We start from the raw sequence: 21927 nt of genomic DNA, 5'->3' as shown, positions 1-21927 counted from the left end.
CCTGGACGCCAAGTAGGAAAAATCTAGAGCCCAAGAGCAATTTGTTCCTCTGCCGAGGCTACTTATTTCCATAAATATCTCGTTTAACAGTAAAAAACAAACATGTGCTGAAAGTTTGGAAACTATGCATCATATTTACCAAGCATTTAGTGATGTTTATTAAGAAGAACCCTGGCATTTCTGGAGTCAACTGGAATAAAGCAAGCAGTGTGATGTTTTAGTGTGGCCGACTTGTTCCGCTTGACTGACTCAGAGCTTTACTAGAACTATTTTAATCACTTTTAAGGCCAGAACAACCTACCTCCATTTTCAGTATTGTGACAATAGTGTAGCTTTACAAGAACAACCTACTTTTCCATGAAATTGTAGTGTGACAAAACACGTGTTAAGTTCTAATCAAACATGCTCCTTTCTTTTCTCTCTCATGTAGGGTTGAAAATCTAAGTCATTTTAGTGAAATGAATCACTCTAAAGCATAAATTCATTCTAGTGATTTGATTCATTCTACTCAATCAATCCACTCTAGTGAATCAACTCATTTAGACATTTCATGTAAATTAAACCAATACAACAAACACACAAAAATTCACAGATTCAAGACCCCCCGTACATATGCGTGGGATCTGAACTAAATATTTAGTTACAGGAGAACCGGGAATTGATTCCATTTCTGCCACAAAAATAGATTAATTGATTGAAGAATCACAGCTTTCCATACAACAACAAATTTACTGTGGTCACAGGCTGTCAAGCTCCAAAAAAGTACAAAAAGCACTATAAAAGTATCAAAAAAGTAGCCTGTATGTCTATATTTTAAATCTCCTTAAGCCATGCGTGTGCATTATGTGTGGAAAAGATAAAAATATCATTGTTTACTGATAATCTGGACATTTGTTGCATTATAGAGCAGGTTGGACGTCAATAATGGTTTAATACATCAATAAAAGTATACTGCAACCAAAAATCATGACATCAAAACTGTGTTTTCATACGTTGCATCTTTAATGCTCTCATCAATTAATTCATTTGATTCATTCACTCGTTTTTTAAAATGAATTTATTCAATGTTTTTTTGTGCTATATACAGCAAATCCTGTTCAAAATCATCTGATGTAAAATATAAACATTTTTTGCCTGCTAATTAGATTCTACTTATTTATTTATTTATTTAAAAAAAAGAGCTGTTAGACTGTAGTTTTCAGCTCTTATACTGCAGTGGGCAGAGATCAATAAAACTCAGGGGCGAGAGAAAGAGAGCCACAGTATATCAAGATTAAATAAATGTACAGCTCACTCACAGGCTCACGCCTCGCTGAGGGAATCATGGGGGCTGGAGCGGCTGCGCGAGGAGAGCGAGAGTGATTCACAGCGCTGCAAGAGGACAGCCTTATTGAACCATAAATTAGTTTGCTTGCATTTTTACAGCAGCCTGAGATTGACTTCGATACGGTTAGAGCCGCCACAGAGACACTGAGATGCACAGCTATCAGAATAACCACACAGATGCTGAACGCGTGCCATTTATTGATTCAAAATTAGCAGATTTTGATACATCAGGGAGGCAATGGCCTGTGTGGGACACTTGGGATGCACCAAAATTTCACTGTCTATTTTGTGCACACAACTGGGATATGAATATGTGGTTTGATATGAAACAAAGTGTCAGCTTTTAAATTCTGTCAAATTTATAACAAACTTCAAACAATAAATATGTTTAGCCACTCTTATATGTGGAGTGACAGGTCGCTGTAGCGCTTCAGTTCAAGCGAAGCGGATCATCTCTTCCTGTTTAATACTATTTGTAGCACCAAATAAACACGAATGAACATCAGAAGGTATGTTGAAAGACACAGTACAACTTACTGAAATGTATAATGTCTTATATAATTGCTCAATCAATGTTTTGACTAGAAAGACAAAGAAGGTAAGATAAAAAGACAAAGAAACAAAGAAATGCCATGTACACTTGTGCGATGCAAGTGTTTTTTGCTAGTTTAAGTCCGACGCAGTTATCATTTTCAAGTCCTGCCTGCGCCACGTTGTTTAAATAGCAAATGCATTTGTGCGCCCATGGGCGTGCTGGTCTGAAAACGAAGTGTGTTCTGGGGTATTGTTGGCACATTGCTATTTTGAGGCAACTGAAATACACTGATTTTTTTATTTATTTTTTATTTAAAGAGGGTGTTAGTAATGTGCGCCTATAGGCGGGTCCAAAACGTGCGTACACTCTGCTTATTAAACACACAGGGACGCACAGCAGCACACAAACATGCCAAATCTTTAAAATAAAAAGATTACAATTGTGATTATTATTGTGATTATTATTGTGTACATACAAAGATATGGTGGAATCCGGCTTGTCCCGTAGATGTTCTGCTTGTGCACTTTTACCTCGCGCTTGAGCAGATCCGTTTGCGCTCTGGAGACGGCTTCGGTCTTTCCACTATCAAATTCCGTCATGTAAATAGCGAATCTGCCTTGGCGCGAGCGCAACTGGCATTTAAAGGGAATGGGAGATGAGACTCTGATTGGTTTAACGCACGTAAATCCAAAAACACACCCATACTCATAAAGAGAATAGGGACAACCCTTTTAGACCATGCGCCAGCCATTTTTCCCGTCGTTAAACTAGCAAAAAAGGATTCGGACACACTTGTGCCCTGCGCTTTAGACCATGCGCTATGATTATTAAAATAGGACCCTTTACATTTGTTACATTTACCTCAGGAAAGCCATTCAATATTCATATGTCCATCATTAGTTAGCTAGAAAAATAACTCCAGAGAGGAGCATTTTGCTAAATATATGCACTATATTACATATTCATTATTTTATATAAGGGGTGTAATGGAACACAGATGTCGCGGTTCGGTACGTTCCTCAGTTTTGGGGTCACGGTTCACTACAAGTTCGGTAGAATAAGAAAAATGCTCACACTTTAGTTTAAGGTCCAATTCTCACTATTAACCAACTATTAACTATGACTTTTGCCTCAATAAACCTACTGCTAAACCTACTCCTAAAATTACTGCTTATTAGTTAGTAAAGTTGTTAAGTTTAGGTATTGAGGGATGTAGAATAAGGTCATGCAGAATAAGGCATTAATGTGTGCTTTATAAATACTAAAAAGAGGTGACTGTATTCGTCGTTTGACTGGATGCGTCATTTCTAAAAAAAAGTCTAAAAAAAAAAAATTGTCGGGAGATTCTGTCTCTCAAAACCCCTCCTTCCTCAGCACAGTGATAAGATCAGTAACGATGGTATTGGTTTTTCCATATCAATTCCAGCACGAGTCCGCATCCTTTTGAAATGCATGCAAAGTGGTTTTTTTTTTAGCAGTTCAGAATCGATTCTTTCATGAACCATTTAATAGCCATAATTATGATTTAAAAAATCACATATTGTGGTATCATCTATTTCAGATGAACCATCTCCTAACACAGCTCATAAAAACGAAACTGTGATTGATCGTTTTATATCTCAGCCAGACGGTCTCTTCCTGTAAGCGGCTGGTTCTCGAGCCAGAATAAGCTGCGATGTGGGACAGACCTTATGTCAGACCTTAAAGTTCTGGCTACGGTAATGTGAGACCAGTGAAAGACAGATGAGAACTAGAACGTAAAAGGTTGAGTCAAACCTGCGGAGAGTCTCGGCCGCGTCCTGGGCGTCTGCATCTCCTGCCGCGCGTGAGGGAGCATGTGGTACCGCTTGGCCTCGTTCACCAGGTCTCGGCAAGCCTCGGACGATTTAATCAGCTCCTCATTGTCCACCACATTCAGCAGGTAACTGGGGTGGATGAATGGAAGTCTAACGACGGCCAGCAGTTCGGATATGTGCTGTGAGAGAGAGACAGAGAGAGAAATATATTCAACATGTGAATTCAGCCTGAGCTTCTTGTCTGCCAATCGTTCCCTAGCATTACTAGTAAAAGGACTGCAATGATTCAATTCAACTGAAGGATTCTTTTAGTACATGAAGATTGAATATACAAGTCCTAGATATGAAACAATACAAAAAATACCACTTCTTTGAACTTTTTTTTTTAAATAGAAAAGCACCATTAATTATGATAAAACTGTTGCCAATGTGAATCTTTAAAGGGGACATTTCATGAAAATCAGACTTTTTCCATGTTTAAGTGCTGTAATCGGGTCCCCGGTGCATCTACCAACCCACAAAACGTGAAAAGTGACAACCAAGTAACTTTGTTTTGGTACTGTAAGCCTTTCTCAGCAAGAATGTCAAAAAAATAAGCTGATCAGATTTCGCTCCCCTTCTGACGTTGGAATAGCCTGGTTCTACCAGACTCTCGTACATTTCATTTGTACAGAGAGTCTGGCCTCTCTCCATTGAGAAACGTTTACTTCCTTGTAGGCGGGTTCTCTGTTAAAGTTCAAAACTATTGGATCTGCCCAGAGTCACTCAGGATCTGCCATAGCCAATCGCTAACGTGTGGTCGTCCGAATGATCAGAGGATTATGTTTAGAATAAGATGTCTGTCTTTTATAAAGTTTATAAAGCGACGAGAATACTTTTTGTGCGCAAAAAAAAAAAAAAAAAACGACTTTATTCCACTATTCATTTCCTTCTCTCTGTTCCTCGAGTCTTGATAAAGCAGCGCGTCTGTGTGTTGTACGTCACACGTAGGCTCACTATTGGCCGACGCTAGTCATGTGTGTGATCACATCAACGTCATCGTTCTCAGCCACTCCCTCTATTCGCTGATTGGTCCTACAAAAAATTTGTTTCTGGAAACCTAAGAATATACAGCAGTCCCAGACGTAGTACTGAAGGAAAATGAAATTGAGCGGAAGTATGTAGGAGGGCGGAGCCAGGCTAACGTTGGAAGGGGATCTTATTATAATATTACCACCCCTTAATCTTTTCCACCCAAGGTACCGCCATTTGGTTTTTGCAAGCAACAACAAAGTGACAAAGTCGTTGGCTGCACAGACGAGCACAGAACACTATTTGACCAAACAATCTCACAGCTGCCTTATAAAGACCTCACGGAACTGTATCAACTTGTGTAAAAGTTAAACGTGACTGTACATGGGACTGTCGATGATATGAATCAATGTAACTCCACAACAACTAGCCTATCCACTAACCATTCAGAAACATGCAGGTGCAGTCTAAAAGCTGCAACCTCTTCCTGAGACTCTCTGTAAGGCTGCACTCACTGAGATTTTGGATGAGTGAAATTCGAAGCTCGTGTAAAGGATCGGCCGTCTTCTGAACGGAGGCGGAGCAACAGCTCATTTGCATTTAAAGGGACACACACAAAAAAGGCAAATTTGACAAGCTATAATAAATGATCAGGGGGGTATTTTGTGCTGAAATTTCCCAGACACATTCTGGTGACACCAAAGATTTATATTACATCTTGTGAAAAGGGGCATAATATGTCACCTTTAACGTAAACATGGTCATATAGTGTGAACAAGCTGTCAGCGTCCACACTGCTTTAAAGGCGACGAAAGCTGACTGTTGTCGCCTCGCGTCGGCTGTGCCTCGGCCAAAATGTTGCGCTTGAACACACCAAAAAGACTAAAGGAGACAGCAACTAGCACATGCGTTATGCACCTGCGTGGTAAGGAAAATCTGTCTATATCAGCAGGCATCAATAGTCTATTTTCACCATTCAAAAAGGGAAACCGAATCCAGGACTTCAGATATACAAACCGTAAACAAAGCAGCGCTTGCTTGCAATTTTAAATATCAATCATGCTGTTCACTTTCTTCATTCCAGGCGATTGTTATGAAAATATTCGCACATTGGAATGCTATATATACGCGAGCAAGTCCGTGTCTTTAGGACTGAGGTAGTGTGTTAGGGGTTGCTATGGTGAGGACTATTCATGGCCAGCTTGCTTGTTTAGAGTCATCCTCAGTGGGGCTTTTGCTCACGTCAGCGTTAAATGCTGTAAACACGAGTTGACAGGGACAGCAGCCAACCCGACCCCCTCACCTCTGTGCTCACAACGCATTACATAAACATCCGTAAAATAAAACAGACACGGGCGGTGTGAACACCTGGGCTTCTGCTGTCTCTCAGAGCGAGACGTGGAGAGATTTTACCTGATCTGACCTTGACAAAGTACCCTTACTATCCATTCCTCATTAAAGGCAACCTTTCATAATGAAACGGCATATTCAATAAGAAAAAAAAAAGTAGGATGATACTTAACTTTATCTACTGGGAATTTAATGGATTGTGAAAAGTACGTAGAGGCTGAAGGTCAAAATCACCCGTGAGAGAAACTTCATGTTTCCAAATGCGAAGGCTTCATTTGCAAATCTATCTGTGGTTTCAATTATTGCTGTAACTTTTATTATCTTAAACTTTTAATGACTGCATTCAATATTGGATTTTAGACAGGCTGGATATACTACAACAGAAAAAATATAATCGCTACCATATCCATTATTGGATATTATTGTTGTTAAAAATAAATGTTAAAAAATGTAAAAATGTAAAAAAATAATAATAAATAAAATGTAATGTAATGTATTTAATATTGGTCTATTTAACCAATAAAATAACCTTAAGCAAGCAAACAAATAAATAAATATCCATTGAGCCAGTTGGCTATTTATCAAAAGAAAACAATAAAAAAACTACTAATAACCAATATAGTACCAAGATGGACATCATATCTAGTTACAATAAATCATGCACAATAAATCTAGCTATTATAGGTCAATAAGGTTTTCTTATATTATGATGTCCTATATAAGTTTGAAGTTGACACCCAGCATTATTAACCCAGCATTGAAAAATCTCTTGTCATCCCTTACCCAGCATCCCTAAGCAAAAACACTTTATTTAGCAAACAATAGAAGGCAAGATGCCAGACGCACACAACGGCCCGAGAGAGATTTCAGAAATGTGTGCCAGCGCCCGGCACGGCCTTACACGTACTTGCCTAAACCATCTCAAATGTGTACCGGCTCTGAACTTTCTGGTTTACCTCACTGCATTGGCTAGACGTCTGCCTTTATGGAATGTTAAATGCTCTGTGTCACATTTGCATCGTTTGCATACTGATATAATAACCGACATGCTCTTTTAGCATATGTCCCACCAACAGGACCACATATCGTTGAACTGTTCCATGATCCCGACTGTGAGATCAGGGATTAGGGATCCCAGTAAGGATCTGATCTAAAATAATGTCACGGCAGATGGATGCTCCCCTGGCGCCGGCCCCGTTCCCCTCCCCTCGACACACTCCTGCCAGCCGACGGGTTTAGCCGACCCAGCCAAACCGCTTTGGACTGGTTAGAGAAAATAATCACGATCTCCCGGCTCAACCGGGCCGCCGGGACCAGACGAGGGGGGATTTGAGCTCCATAAATCTGAACAACTAAACTGGTGCTCGTAGGCTCCTGTCTTGTGGCGGCCGATTAAATGATAGCGGTAAAAATATGCAACCCTCCAGATGAGACGAAAGAAGCAGCAGCAGCTCAGCGGTGACAGATTTCACCCTGAGGAAAGAAATTACAAACTCAGATGAAACTAAGATGAAGAATTCCACTGTGAGCCACACTGTAATGTAGGCACCAGCTTTTAAACGGGACATACAGTATATCCTGAAATCCACATATAATGTCAGTCAGAGGAAACTTTTTTTTTTTTATTTTGCAGTACAATGTGAGAACTGTGATAAAATGTTTTATTAATTAAAAATAATAATTATACCATATTCATAATTAATTCATATTTTAAATTCGTGTGTGTGTGCGTGCGTGTGTGTGTGTGTGTATGTGTGGGTTTGTATTTCAACTTGTTGGGCTCAATGTTTGACTAAACATGACAGATACTGTATGTATTATATTGATAAATATAAAGTGAAAAGAAATATATAAAGTGTTCCCTGATCTGTATAAAGTTGAAAGCCCCCAGGAATGCTTAACAATTTATTTCTTTATTGGGTTTTTACAGCGAAGCAGCCGTGTTGGGCTGTTTTTACCCTCTCTGACCTCTAACCCAGCACACCACGCTATAGAAGCGCACCCATCACAATTATTCAGCCATAAACAGCACCAGGGTGTCTCACGCTGAGGGCATTATCTGCACACAGACACTCCTCCCACACACACATCCTGTAACTCTGCCTCATCTATATTCATGTATCCAGCACCTTGTGCTTAGACTCCTTCCAATGCTAGGCTCAATTTGTCAATGAGCTTAACGACGCCAATCTCCTGTGCATTAAATCAATGCTAAAGGGATCTGACATCCTCCGCTTAAACTGGACGCTTCGGTTGTTCCTGACAGACTTCATCAGGAGGGCGTGTCAGGGTCGGATCTGGGATTCAGCGCTAATTCATACACCTCCGCTTCCCAGTGTGGGAAAAGCGGATGAGTCCCTATCCTCTTTCTGCTGTCTCGTAGAGCTATTTGTCTTCGTGTCCAGGCATGCCGCTAGCGCATTTCCCTTCTGTCATCCGGGACCTCCAGAGACAGGGGTCCTTCTATACCTGTCATCAAATTGTCAGGTGTTGATCACCACGGGGAGGTGACGGGCCTTTGTGCTGTACGCATGAGAAGACTGGAGATCACACAATGAGCTCTCGGCAGCAGAAATATAAATTAAGAAATGCATGGATTATGGTTAATGGTTATGGATTTTTAGAATTGTATAAATAATGTCAAAAAACATAAATGAACATTATCAAAAATAATACTTTTTCATGTTTTTAGATTTGTATGCATTATATACACACACACACACACACACACACACACACACACACACACACACACACACACACACACACACACACACACACAAAACTTGTTACTTGAAAAGTAAATCAGTATTCAAATCAAATATTTCTAAATAGAAAATATAGATATTTTTATAAATATCAAAAATATATCAAATAAACATTTGATTATCAAAAAGAATATCAAATCTATCTAGATATAAATCTAAAAAAAATATCAAAATATGTATGTATGTGTATATATATATATATACACACACATTTTATTTTTTTAAATATTTTTTTCTAATACAATCTTGTGTGTATTCATACAGTATATACATACATTATTAAAATGTGTGCATGACTAAAATCTAGAATTTTTATAGATATAAATTAACATTTAAATGTTAAAAATATATTTTCTAATACATGAATATATATGTAATATATCAATATAGAGCATGTACTTATATGTATTTTAAAAGTAAATGAATAACCTAAATTTGTCCTGAAATGGCATGCAGTTCACTTGTTCGCCTCCACCAGCAGCACTTTACAAAGTTTTATGCATTAGCTCGACTCATTCAATATGCAAGAGGTATCGGCTTACTAGCGAGACATGGCGTGGTATCTCACCTTCCTGTCCCAGACACAATACTTACACACCTCACCGGCCACATTAAACCTGCATGTGCAACATCAGCTCGAAAACTCTCCGACCTATGAAGACAACAGTAGTGAACGCATCAAAGCACAACACACACAGCGACTCTAACGTTAGGGCTAATCAGTCTGACGGCACAATGACAGAGTCTAAGTGTGAGCCTGCAGGGGGCCGTTCAGTGACAAGAAGAGCGCATGGAGCAATTCCCAATTCCAGCCGTCAGATAGGCAGCAGGAGCAGCATATGGGTGTCTATTGCTCTGTTCCAAAACTAAGTGAACTGCCTAACTAGGCAGCATCCTAACCATCATGGAGCCTCATAAATTGCTGATTTGAAACAGTGACAATGTGCCACACAGCACTTCACATGAGACTCACTAGTGATTCCAATACAGACCTTGGTCTGTTGATATGCTAACAAAAATACACAATGCACAAATACTAAGTAAAATGCAGAATACGTTCAGTATTTAACTAAATAAACGTTTATTCATCAACAGTTTTCTTACTTTTTGTAGATTTCTTTTTTCACCGTGCTTGTTGCAATGCATTATGAATTTGCATTCTCAGTGAAGGGATACACTGCAAAAAAAGCATTTTCCTTGTACTTCATTTCCAGTACAGATATATAAACATTAAATCAATATATTATAACTTGAGAAGCAAAACGTCATAAGATAACATGTCTTGCTTTCTGAAAAATGCATAAAAAAATATTCTTCCTCAGTATTTTTGTCTCATTTTCCGGTACAAATATCTAAACATCAGGATACATTTACTGTACTAGGGGAGAAAATTACTTACGATATTAAGTCTTGTTTTAGAAAAAGTGACCAAAATGTAGTAACTTTGTGCTTAAAACAAGAAAAAATGTCAGCCAATGGGTTAAGAAAAATAGATAGGGAATAGGGGAATTTATTTTCTTTGCAGTGTACATAAAATTGGTCCAAAACAAGGTATCTAAAGAGGCGGTATATTTCTTTTTTGCAAAAGCCTTTCAGTCGGGAGCTCAAAGACAATATCTTAAAAAGACTGTCTCTGTTGGCAGCTCAGGTTTAGGAACAGAGCAAATGTGTGTGAGAGGCCTCATGTTGTTTTTATGCAGAGAGATATCGAGTGTGGAGAAGCTTTATTTAGTCTCCCTTAAATATAACATCAGCCAGGAAGAAAGAAATGAGCCACTGAAATATTCTCTCATACACAAGACAGAGGAGTTCAGCTGGGGGGTATCCTCTCATGAGAGAAAGGGAGGGAAGAGTCTGTGCGCACTGAAGCGAGATTCAGTTGGCCTTATGTCTGGCTTTCAGCTTTTGAAAGAGTGAAAAGAGTTATACGCACAGGAACCGAACCTGACTTGCCGTCTCAATGAAACTCAACAGCGACGGGCTGTTTTTTCAGCAGTCTTGGTTCGTTAATTACTTTTCTCATTTATTTCCTTCATTCTGCAGGCATTTCAAAAATGCCTTCAATAAATAGTTCTAAGACCAATCCAACCAGCTCTGAGTTGGGTTTGAGAATAACAACATTTGATTCAAACCAAAATCAGAAAAAAGAGCTCCAAACTAATGAACTTTCCCATTAAGCATTGGATTCAAATGAATTACAAAAATTACGAAACCGTGTAAATCCAGCAAACAAAAATATGTTCTAAGAATGTTTTGCTAATGTTCCTATTAAGTTTTGAAAATGTTATTTCTGAATGTTCTCTCAACATTCAAAACATCCATTAAAAATAAAAGTTATTATTATAATTTTGTTGGTTATGTAAAGATTAAAGGAACATTCCATTTTATCATTTTACAAACATTATGGAATTGTTACTTTTGAATGTTCTCTAAAATGTTCTGAAACAAGTAGTAACATTTAAAAAAACGTCTAACTAAAACGTAAAACGAAATTTTGAGAACATTATTAAATACCAGAAAACGTTCAATTAAAATGACTGGAGGAATGTTTGCTCATAACTTTTAGAGAACCATGCCAGAACTTTAGCTACTAAAGTTAGTAAAGTTAGCTACTTCTTGGCTTACGTTAATTTATTACTGCCGTCAAATCGATTAATTACGATTTATCACATCTAAAATGAAAGTTTGGGTTTACATAATATGTGTGTGAACGTATATATATATATATATATATATATATATATATATATATATATGTATATATATATATATATATATATATATATATAAATATAATAATATATATATATATATATATATATATATATATATATACGTACACACACATATTATGTAAACACAAACATTTATGTTAGATGTGAAATTGAATATATCTTTAAACTGATTCATTTATATATGAACCATCCACCTTATTCACTAAAATGAATAAATCTTCCCAGTGCAAAATAATGAGAGACAGTTTAGGAGAGCATGTTTCATTATTGGCTAACGTCTTTGCATTGTAAACTCTAGAGTATGTCTACATAGTAGACCAAACTCTTTCCACAGGGCCAGAAAGAATTTTTTTTTTTTTTTTTTTATGGTGTGAAATTAAGCACTCGTATACTTAATATCAATAATATAAAAGTCTAAAGAATATGATAACCAGCCTGCACATTTTATCAGCAAATGATAATAAACTCATGCACTTCACTTCTATATATTACTATACTAACAGTTCTAATTGAGACTAAATGGTTATTTCGAATTGTTAATAATCCAGTCTGCATGTCTTTATACTCCGACAGAATGAGGGGTGAGATTGAAGTCCTCAGTAACATCTGCAAATTCAACGAGTTCTGATCTCATTAAAAGGCTGAAATGGGAAGATTCTCCTCTGCCCTCAAGTCAAACATGACCCCGGCAACTAATGAGTGCTGTCTGCCAGGACAGAGCATCAACGCTGGTACATCCATTGTTATTTTCTGACTGCTGAATTAGATCTCCCTGCCAAGGGTGAATGCAGATTGCCCCCTTGTGCAAAAACCATCATTAAGCATTCTTTTCAGCTGCATATTAGTTCTCTCCTCAAAGGAGATGCAATTAATCAACCTTCTTTGTCAGGCGGCCTCACCGTTCGGTCACGATAAAGCGTCGTACGAAATCATCCAGGGCGTTTCTTTAATGGCTCCTTTGCACGGGACTTGGCGGGAGGGGAGGTGTCTGTAATTGAAAGCATGTGGGTCGGACTCTGGACATGCCGTGCTCGGCAGGGCAGGGGCCTGATCTTTAGCGGCTCCAGTGCCGTGCTGTTAGCAATCTCGGGAAGTTTAGTCAGCGTTTGAGTGACGGAGTCACTGCTGCTCGGTCCCGGCAGGTGAACGCATGGCACAGAGAGTGAGGTTTATCAAAGCCTTTGCCACATTCTGTTTTTGCACATGAAATTTGAGTGACTGGAGGCAGTCAGACTATGAAGCTCGCTTTCTCTTTTGAACAATGTAATCTTAGCCTACAATAGGGGTGTCCAGTTCTGCTCCTGGAGGGCAACTGTCCTGTCCTGTCCAATTAAACGCACCTGAACCAGCTTATCAAGGTTCTACTTGTGCAATCAGTTCTTGACCCGCTCCGAGCGGGACTCGAACCACGGTCTCCAGCGTGGGAGGTGGGCACGCTAACAAGAGCGCTAAAGACCGCAGCGCTAGCGCATCTTTTGAGGCCAGGGTAGTGAAGTCTACTCGCACAGCTCTTACTGGCCAACGTTTGTAATCTCACCCCCCTAAACCTCACTTTTATCCGGGTCACGGCACCAAATTAAACTGGACTTACTCGGCATGCTCCGAGCAGGACTCGGATCGACGTCTCCGGTGTGGGAGGCGGGCACGCTAACAAAGAAGCTAAAGACCCCAGCCGTTAGCGTCAGTTCCTAGCACGCCTCTTGAGGCCAGGGGAGTGAGGTTTACACACACAGCTCTTACTGGTCTAGGTCCGTTAATCTCACCCCCCGTAAACCTCACTCCCATCTGGGTCATGGCATGAAATGTAACCGGTCCTACTCTACCTGCCCCGAGCGGGACTCAAACTGGCGTCTCCAGTGTGGGAGACCGGCCAGCTAACAAGGAAGCTAAAGACCGCAGCGGCTAGCGTCAGTGGCTAGCACACCTTTTGACGCCAGGGGAGTGAGGTTTACACACAGCTCTTACTGGCCTACATCAGTTACACTAAGCATACAAGAAACTTCCAGGAGGAGTGTTGAAGTAAGTTGAAGCTGAACTCTGCAGGACAGTGGCCCTCCAGGAATGAGTTTGGACACCCCTGGCCTACAGTATCAGACCGTCCAAAGCAAATTTGACGCACAGGGCAAAACAGTAGAGTCAGGACATACACGTTGCAATTGGGGCTTCAAAAGAGGCAGAACATAAGAACAACGAGAAAAGTGTTGGGGACACATTATAAACTTTATCAGTTTGGCTCAAGAATGTTAAGCAGTTGATGTAATGTTTGCCCAGTAATTGTAATTTGCTGATAGCAATCAGATTGTCGTTATTAACTGATTCACAGGAAAGTCGGCACTGAAACTGTGTGACTTGAATGTTCAATAGAGCGCAAAAGTTACTGCTAACTTTTTAAGCCACTTTGGATCAAGAAGTAAAGAACTATAAAATAAAGTATGAGCCAAAGCCTTTGGTTCTTTCCTGGTCTTGTTCCCCTCTCTACACTCCAATTGTTTCCAATCTCTTTTCCTACTGTCCAGTGAAGGTGAGAAAAATCCTCACAAAAAAACATTCATGTTTCCATAGGGATTTAAAAATAGCTCTGAGATAAATCAACATTGCAAGCTTTTATTAAAGATAAAAATATATAATCTCTTGATTATAAATATAGAAACAATATATAAATAAAAGGCACAATAACAATGAGTCTATTGTAAAGTAATCAAATATATACAAATACGCACTGCAATTCAGTTTAAATTAGGTTAGATTTTTTAATTATTTTGAAGGAAGTCTCTTTTAGGAAGTGCTTTTATTTGATCAAAATACAGTAAATGCTGTAATATTATTACAATTTAAAATAACTGTTTTCTATTTGTGAATGTCTGCTGCTGTTCATCATAAAAAAAAAATTCACCCAATGTTCTTGACTTAATAACTTAATAGCTTTAATCAGGATTAATCGATATTTATACAAAGAAATATGTCTGTCTAAAAGAATGAAGAATGATGTATGCAAGAATGCATATATCATTAATTGATAAGACCATGTTCTTGTTTCTTTATGAGAAGTGGTTAAATTTAATTTTAAGATAAAGGCATGCTATCTATCTGCTCATCCATATTAACAGGTTAATAGATGTTTTCTCCAGGAGTATATAAAGTCTGGCTGCTTGAGAATAGATCTGTGTGTTCTGAATGCTTCAGTAAACCCGGCTGATCCTTCTCATTCATTAGGCAAGTGTTAAAACACACGGCTAAACACTGAATTCTTCTATCATACCTCTGAATGACATAGCTTTCTCAATCCAATTTCTTCCCACAGTCTCTCATACACTAATCCAGATCGGAATGAGTCACGTGACGCCATTAATCAGCCAGTCCATCTAGACGTATGACTACTGGACCAAGGACAAAAGAAAGATCATTTACTAACATTAGGACAGGCTGATCGTTCACATCTTATGCAGGAGCTCGGCGCCGGTCCCAGGTGTGCCGTAAGAAGCTCTATTTTAAGCTCGGCTCTTTCCCCAGCGGCTCGCGCGGGCCCTTGTGTTACAAGCACATAAAAAGCATGTTGACTCACTGTAATAAACTAATGCAAATTGTGCAACGGCGTGAAGGATTGCACAATAAAGATCCATACATCACTGCGCATGGAGGTCTGGCGGCTGTACACAGCCCAACGCGCCGCCCACTAATTCACCACTAATTTACTGTGAAGCATAAAAGCTGTTATTTTTACATTATCTATAGTTTCGGCCAAAAACGATTCCCATCTCTCGTCCATCTCAGACTGCCGGAGCATGTTTGTAGAGCTCCGCGAACAAACGTTTGCTCAGAGCAACAACAAACATTTGCCTTAGCGTTTGTGCATCGACTGTGACAATTGGAGCTGATATATCCTTAGGAAATGTCAGTGGATTCAATCCAAACGCTTCCATCGGGGTCTGGAAAGGGGTGAAATTCAGTAAAAGAGAGAGACACACAGAAAGATTGTAAAAAATGCATCCGCATCCCAATGTTCCAGAGTTGATTATGAACTGTGCGCAGTCGCGGGCCGTTTTATAGCGGAGAGAAACTTGTGGTGGTGCATGAGTTTTTTTTTAAGCAGCGGCACTGTCACACATGGCTCATCCATTTCAGACAGTCTCAGCACCCCATCAGTACTCCAAAGGGTCTAATGTCATGCCACACGGCCCCTGAATATCTGATCTCGGCCGCTGGCTCCTGCACGCTTCTTTGCTCCGCTCTCTCTTATTTATGTTTGCTGCGAGTGGCCTGAATGTATTCTTCAGGGTAGCAGAAATAGAAGTGCAAGGACAGCAAAATGGTGTTGACCTCTTGTTCTCGGGGTTCCAGGAAGCCAAAACTTCTTCAATGTGGAGAGAGATTTGAGAAAGCCCTATTGAATTGTCTAGCCCACCGCAGACAGGTCTTTTGATCCATAAAGAAACAAAGGCACTTCAGGGGGCCTGAACCCTTGGAGTGTCTCAACAAAAAAAGGGAAAATTCAGCTTTCACACAGAACTACAAAACTGAAAGCAGTCACAGTGCTAAATAAAACAGCCTACTAAGTTTTAAGTCTCAATGTGAACAACAGACAGTAAAAATTTTTTAAGTACAGACTTTTTTTAATAAACACTCAATATATGTATGCTGGATAAGAAATAGATTTTATGGGCACATATAACAGTGGGAAGTTTTTATCTACACTGGTTGTGTTGAATGGTTTTGATTCACTAAAAAAACAGTTCATAAGAGACATTAATTTGGGAATCGGGCTGCATTGATCACTCTGTATATTTTTTATTTATTAACTAAAAAATAAAAGTTTAAAGGAACACTCCACCGTTTTTTCATATTAAACTATGTTATTCCCTTAACTAAGATGAGTTGATACATACCTCTCTCGTCTCAGTGAGTACACTCAATCGCTCTGGCTCGCGGTGACACTTTGATAGCACTTAGCTAAGCCCAGTTCGTTCATTAGGAACCAAACAGAGATGAAGTTAGAAGTGACCTCCACGTTTTCCCTATTTAAATACAGTTACACGAGTAGTTACACGACCAAGTATGGTAACACAAAATAAAACGTGGCGCTTTTCTAAGCGGGTAAAAAGGATAACTATAATGTATGGCGGAATAGCACTTGGGACTCGGGAGCACTTCGACTCGGCACAGTAAAAAGTCACTCCTGAAAAATCCTCTCCCCCTCTCCCTCTCCCTTCTGTCATTAGAACCAACGTGACTTTTTACTGCGACGAGTCGAAGTGCTCCCGAGTCCCAAGTGCTATTCCGCCATCCATTATAGTTATCCTTTTACTATTGTGTAACTGTATTAAAATAGGGAAAACGTGGAGGTGTTTGGTTGCTTCTAACTTCATCTCTGTTTGGTTCCTAATGAACGAACTGGGCTAAGCTAAGTGCTATCAAAGTGTCACCGTGAGCCAGAGCAATTGAGTGCACGCACTGAGACAAGAGAGAGGTATGTATCAACTCGTCTTAGTTAAGGGAATAACATAGTTTAATATGAAAAAACGGTGGAGTGTTCCTTTAAGAGTCATTTCTTCAGGAATCAGACTGCACAGTTTGTGCCATTCATTTTTGATTCACTAAAAAGAATCAGCTCATAAGAGTCAGTTATTCAGGAACTGGACTATATTGGTCACTGTATATTTTTTATTTATGCATTAACCCTCAGAGGTCGGAGATCACGCCGGCGTGATCTGCTCGATTTTTTTCCTTATGAGTTGATTGAGACCCGAAATTCTCTTTTGACTTTGATTTTACAAAACAAGTTTCATACATCAATCGATTCTGTTAAATGTGTATTATTTTTGTGTATACTCACAATAAAAACAAAGTGTTGTGCTTTTTGCCAAATGAAGAAAAATAAACACGAAGCGAGTTCTGCCTTCTCTGTGTCCGTGTAGTCCATTCTAAAACGCGTCCGAAAATGAGCTGTAGCTCAGTGAATACTCAGTCAAACAGGCATTCAGACACACAGGCATGAACCTTGAATTCTCTTCTTTTTACTGAAGTAATTTATATAAAAAACAAATATTCTCATCTTGTGAAATCTGTATTAAAAGAGAGCGATTCCAGTCGACCTCATTAGAGCTAATTCAAATGTAATGTGACTCCGCCCACGGAGAGCGCGTGCTATTCAAACGCAAATGGCTGAGGTAATCCGCGCAATCCTGTGAACGCCCCCTGTATCAGCTCGAGACAACCAAAACACAAGTTTATTCAGAACATTACTTGTTTACAACACAGCGCTGTGAGGAATAATGAGGAATACGAGGAATACGAGCTGAGGAATACTAGTAAGTTTTTCCTTCTCGGGTTTCTGTTTATGAATGAATGAACGGCATAGATGCGCGCTGTTTACCACAGCTGGCAAAAAACAATATTACCTGACAGTTCTCCATTATGGACGCGAGCGCTCTAAAACTTTCACAGGGACCTCAAAACAGAAAGTACAAATCCTTTCTTTAAAACGAATTTCGTTTTGTATCAATTGTATCTTAATTTTAATAATTTTTTCATTAACAAATTTCCTGGATTTAAAGTAAATAGGCCTATAGGCAATCACAACATGGTGCTTGAACTGGAGATCATCATGAATCATGAGCCTACTCGCCTCACATGTCTAAAAAATGTGAAATATATTTACAGAAAGCTGTTTCTAAACAAAACCATCCAAAACAAAAAAACTATAGCCTAATAAATGTGCATTTATCCGGTGCGTTCACTAGCCTACTGCAAAGATCGCGAGTCAAAAGCCTATCGTCAACGAATGATGATTTTTTTAGCAAACCGTATTGCTATACGGAGATGGGTAAAAATCGACTGAAATATGTTGAAATAAAATGTAGGCTATTTGTATAAGCAACGTAAACTGCAAATTAACATTTATATGCCCTAATATTTCATGAAAACAACGTTACATTCAGGCGAAATACGAAAGACAACATTTTGTTTAGTAGATTTGGGTACAGTTTTTACTGTAGAATATACTGCCTCGTCAAATAAGCTTTTGTTTAGCAATTTCTATATATAAAATAGCCTACTATTTTTGTCAAAAATAAAGTCATCAACTAAGATGTTAGCTGTAATGAATACATAGATAAAATGTAGGCCTATAATCTTTTTTTTTTTTTTTTTTTACAAAGAAAGAGTACACTTGAAATATTGTTGAAATTGTAGGCTAATTATTGTTGTAATTGTAACCTTTTTAATAAAATAGCAAAACATATTTACAAGATAAATGTAAGCAAAATCTTAAATGGTCAATATAAGTCTTCTTCAAAAGATCCTTTGTCCTTGCATTGTGGCTCAGCCAGTTTCACACCTGTGTGAATGGCTAATTATGCAGAGTGGGATGGGACATTGTAATTTCAGGTGTAAACCACTCCTCGTTCACGCCCCCTCGCATATTGGCTTTCCAAGCAAAACCTGTTTTACATCAATTTAAATCAATGTATGGCTTTATGTGAACAATAAAGCAAGACTATTTTCACATAATTTTGAAGAAAAAATTATAGGCGAGGACATCCATTAGTCAAAAGTCTTATTGACACATATTTACTATGTGTTTTGAGGCCTTATTTCAGAAATTTTAGTTTTTAGTTTTTTCAATATCCATGCATAAACATTATTCTCTCAAAAATGAAAACATGTACATTCACGTGGCTCACATATTATTGTAGCCCTGTTTGTGCTTTATAGAGTGAATTTACACCTTTGCCATTAATATGTTTATAAGCAACTGAAAAAAGCACAAATGTCAGGGCATGTCAGAACATCTCAAGGGCCCCAAAAACAGCCCAGACTCCAGAGGGTTAAAGAAAAAAAAACAGGCTAATAGCAGTCATTCGCTCAGGAATCAGACTTGTCACACTGTTTTCTGATTAATATTTTTGATTAATTCAATAAAAGGGTTATTTTTTATTCTCTAATTAAAATCATTAGTTCAGAAACCAGACAATGTAGCTTCACTATATGATTTTGATTCACTAAAAATAATAGGCTCATAAGAGTCAATTGTTCAGGAATCAGACTACATTGGTTGTGCAGTATGTTTTTGATTCGCACAATTTAACTTTTTTGAACCAAATTGAACCAAACGCATTTGTTTGGTAATCACACTATACAGTCTGCTCAGTGTGTTTTTGATTGATTCACTAAAAAGAATCAGCTCTTAAGAATCATTTATTCAAGAACTGCACTACACTGGTTGTGCTTGGTTTTTGATTTACTAAAAAGAACCAGCCCGTAAGACTGTTTTTGCTTCACTATAAAAGAACAAGCTCATAAGACTCATTCGTACAGGAATTGTATGTTCCAAAGCTTATGGGTTTGAAAAGACACAAAAGTGAGTAAATAATGACAGATATTTTCATTCGACCGAATTTTCTTTTTTGGTCGAAAGCCAAACGAATGTTTTCAAAGTTATCATCAAATTTTATCAAACCTTTTTACAAGTGAAGGTCAAGTATCGTAACCCATTATCGGAATTTGTCCTCAGCATTTAACCCATCCAAGTTAGTGCACACACATTAGGAGCAGTGAGTAGTGAACACACATACACTGCAAACCGTGGACACACACATTCGGAGCAGTGGGCAGACATGTTTTGCTGTGGTGCAAAAAATCGAACCCGCAACCTTCGGGTTACCAGTCTGACTGTCTGTGTGAAATAACCATTAGGCCATGACTGCCCCAAACAGTGGAGGACAAAAGGTAGTTTTACAGCACCCACACTACTTTAATAAGTAGCTTGTCAAGTTACAGATTTGAAACAACTTCACACACACATGTGAACATCTCACCTGCACTCTATTGACTGGGTCCTTCTTGATCCACTTGATGACGGTCTCATAAACCAGCTCCTCTGCCTTGGTGTTCAGGCTGTCATTGGACAGGTAGTTGTTCAGGTCTTCTTTGGAGACGCTGAGGATCTCGTCTTGTCCCGCCACATCAGGGAAGTTCTGCAGAGCGAAGGCCTTGGCCATGTTGTGTAGCTCCGTGCAGCACATGGCCTCAGCCATGGCCAGAACCCCCAGGCAGTTTGCTGCAGTCAGCTGCTTTTCTGAAGAAGAGAACAAGAGAGGCGCTCACATCCATAAAAGATCACAGCACAGAGGGGACGAGGGCTCTAGCAGAGCTATCTGTGCTGTATATCTCAAGGCTCCAGAAAGGGGCCCTGCTTAAGGCATTCCGGAGACGAACAACAGAACAAATCAATTGAGCTCAGTGCAGCGGGTTGGGACGCTGTCCCACGGATTAGAATGGCAAGGTGAAGCTCATCTTTAGTCCCGCTGAGTCACGTCTTAAAGTATTTGACCAAGCGGGTGCAAAGGTCCATGTTTTAAACAAGGCAAGTGTGTTTTTGTAAGTGGAGAGCCCTACTTTACACCGTAAGAGCAGAATATGAGTCTGACACTTGTGTCGTGGTGAATGAATATAAGTCTGGATTGCCAGTCTGAGTGTTTTCTTAAGAGACTCTTACGAATTCAAATTTGAAAAGAATAATTAAAGCTGCAGTCTGTGACTTTTGGTGCTCTAGAGGTTAATAAAACAGAACTGCATGTGTCTTGTGGAAGAACATTGTAGCCGGAGCTACTTCTCTCTGTTTATGTCTATGATGAGTCACACAGGTACTGGGATACTCCGCAGTGGAACGACCCGTACCAGTCTAAAATAGTCAGAATATAAACGCTTATTATAGGTGTACTGTAGTGATTCAGGATAAGAAAAACAAAACAAAAAATGGATTCATGATGTACTCAATTACTATATACATTTTGTAAATTTGAACTAAACAAATTAAGGACTGCAGCTACTAAATGTAAGATGTAAGTTTAATTATGATAAAAATAGTGTGCCTATAGAAAGAAAGAAAGAAAGAAAGAAAGAAAGAAAGAAAGAAAGAAAGAAAGAAAGAAAGAAAGAAAGAAAGAAAGAAAGAAAGAACATACTTGTACATTTTAAAATTTAACATTAAAAGTATAAGTATAATACAATAAAACTGGTTTAAATTGTAATATTTGTAATGTATATATTTATTTTTTACTGTATTTTTGATCATGCGCATAAGAGACTTTCAAAAACATTTAAAAAAAGCTTACAGACCCCAAACTTAATCATGTCATATGCTTGCATTTAAAATTGTTTAATGGTTCATTAAAAAAGATTGGAACAGTAAAAAAAAAGAGCTCAAAATTTGGATTTCGTTAGGGCAGTATATTTATATTGGCCCGTTTACAACTTTAATGGAACATTTTAAAATATTGGTACAGTACATGTGCTAAAAAGGTCAATAAAGCATTTATTAAACCACTTTGTCAGATTTAACGCATTCCTTACAGGTGGCGTAAAAATGCTGACTTTCTTCATTCAATTATAACAGAGCTTACTATGAG

At 38.6% G+C, this 21927-nt stretch overlaps 1 protein-coding gene across 1 annotated transcript in view; it reads right to left on the bottom strand.

Moving 5' to 3' along the window:
- klhl29 (kelch like family member 29) overlaps positions 1 to 21927 on the bottom strand; it is a 308679-nt gene that overhangs the window by 44161 nt on the left and 242591 nt on the right. The window contains exons 8-9 of the mRNA XM_081378916.1: positions 20335 to 20594; positions 3638 to 3836 (exon numbers count right to left, since the gene is read on the bottom strand). Of these exons, the coding sequence (XP_081235042.1) occupies positions 3638 to 3836; positions 20335 to 20594 (459 nt within the window). The remainder of the gene's footprint in view (positions 1 to 3637; positions 3837 to 20334; positions 20595 to 21927) is intronic.

The sequence above is a fragment of the Scardinius erythrophthalmus genome (genome assembly GCF_964197995.2).
Source record: "Scardinius erythrophthalmus genome assembly, chromosome: 11".
Taxonomy (NCBI): Eukaryota; Metazoa; Chordata; class Actinopteri; order Cypriniformes; family Leuciscidae; genus Scardinius; species Scardinius erythrophthalmus.
This window is presented reverse-complemented; position numbering and strand designations above follow the sequence as displayed.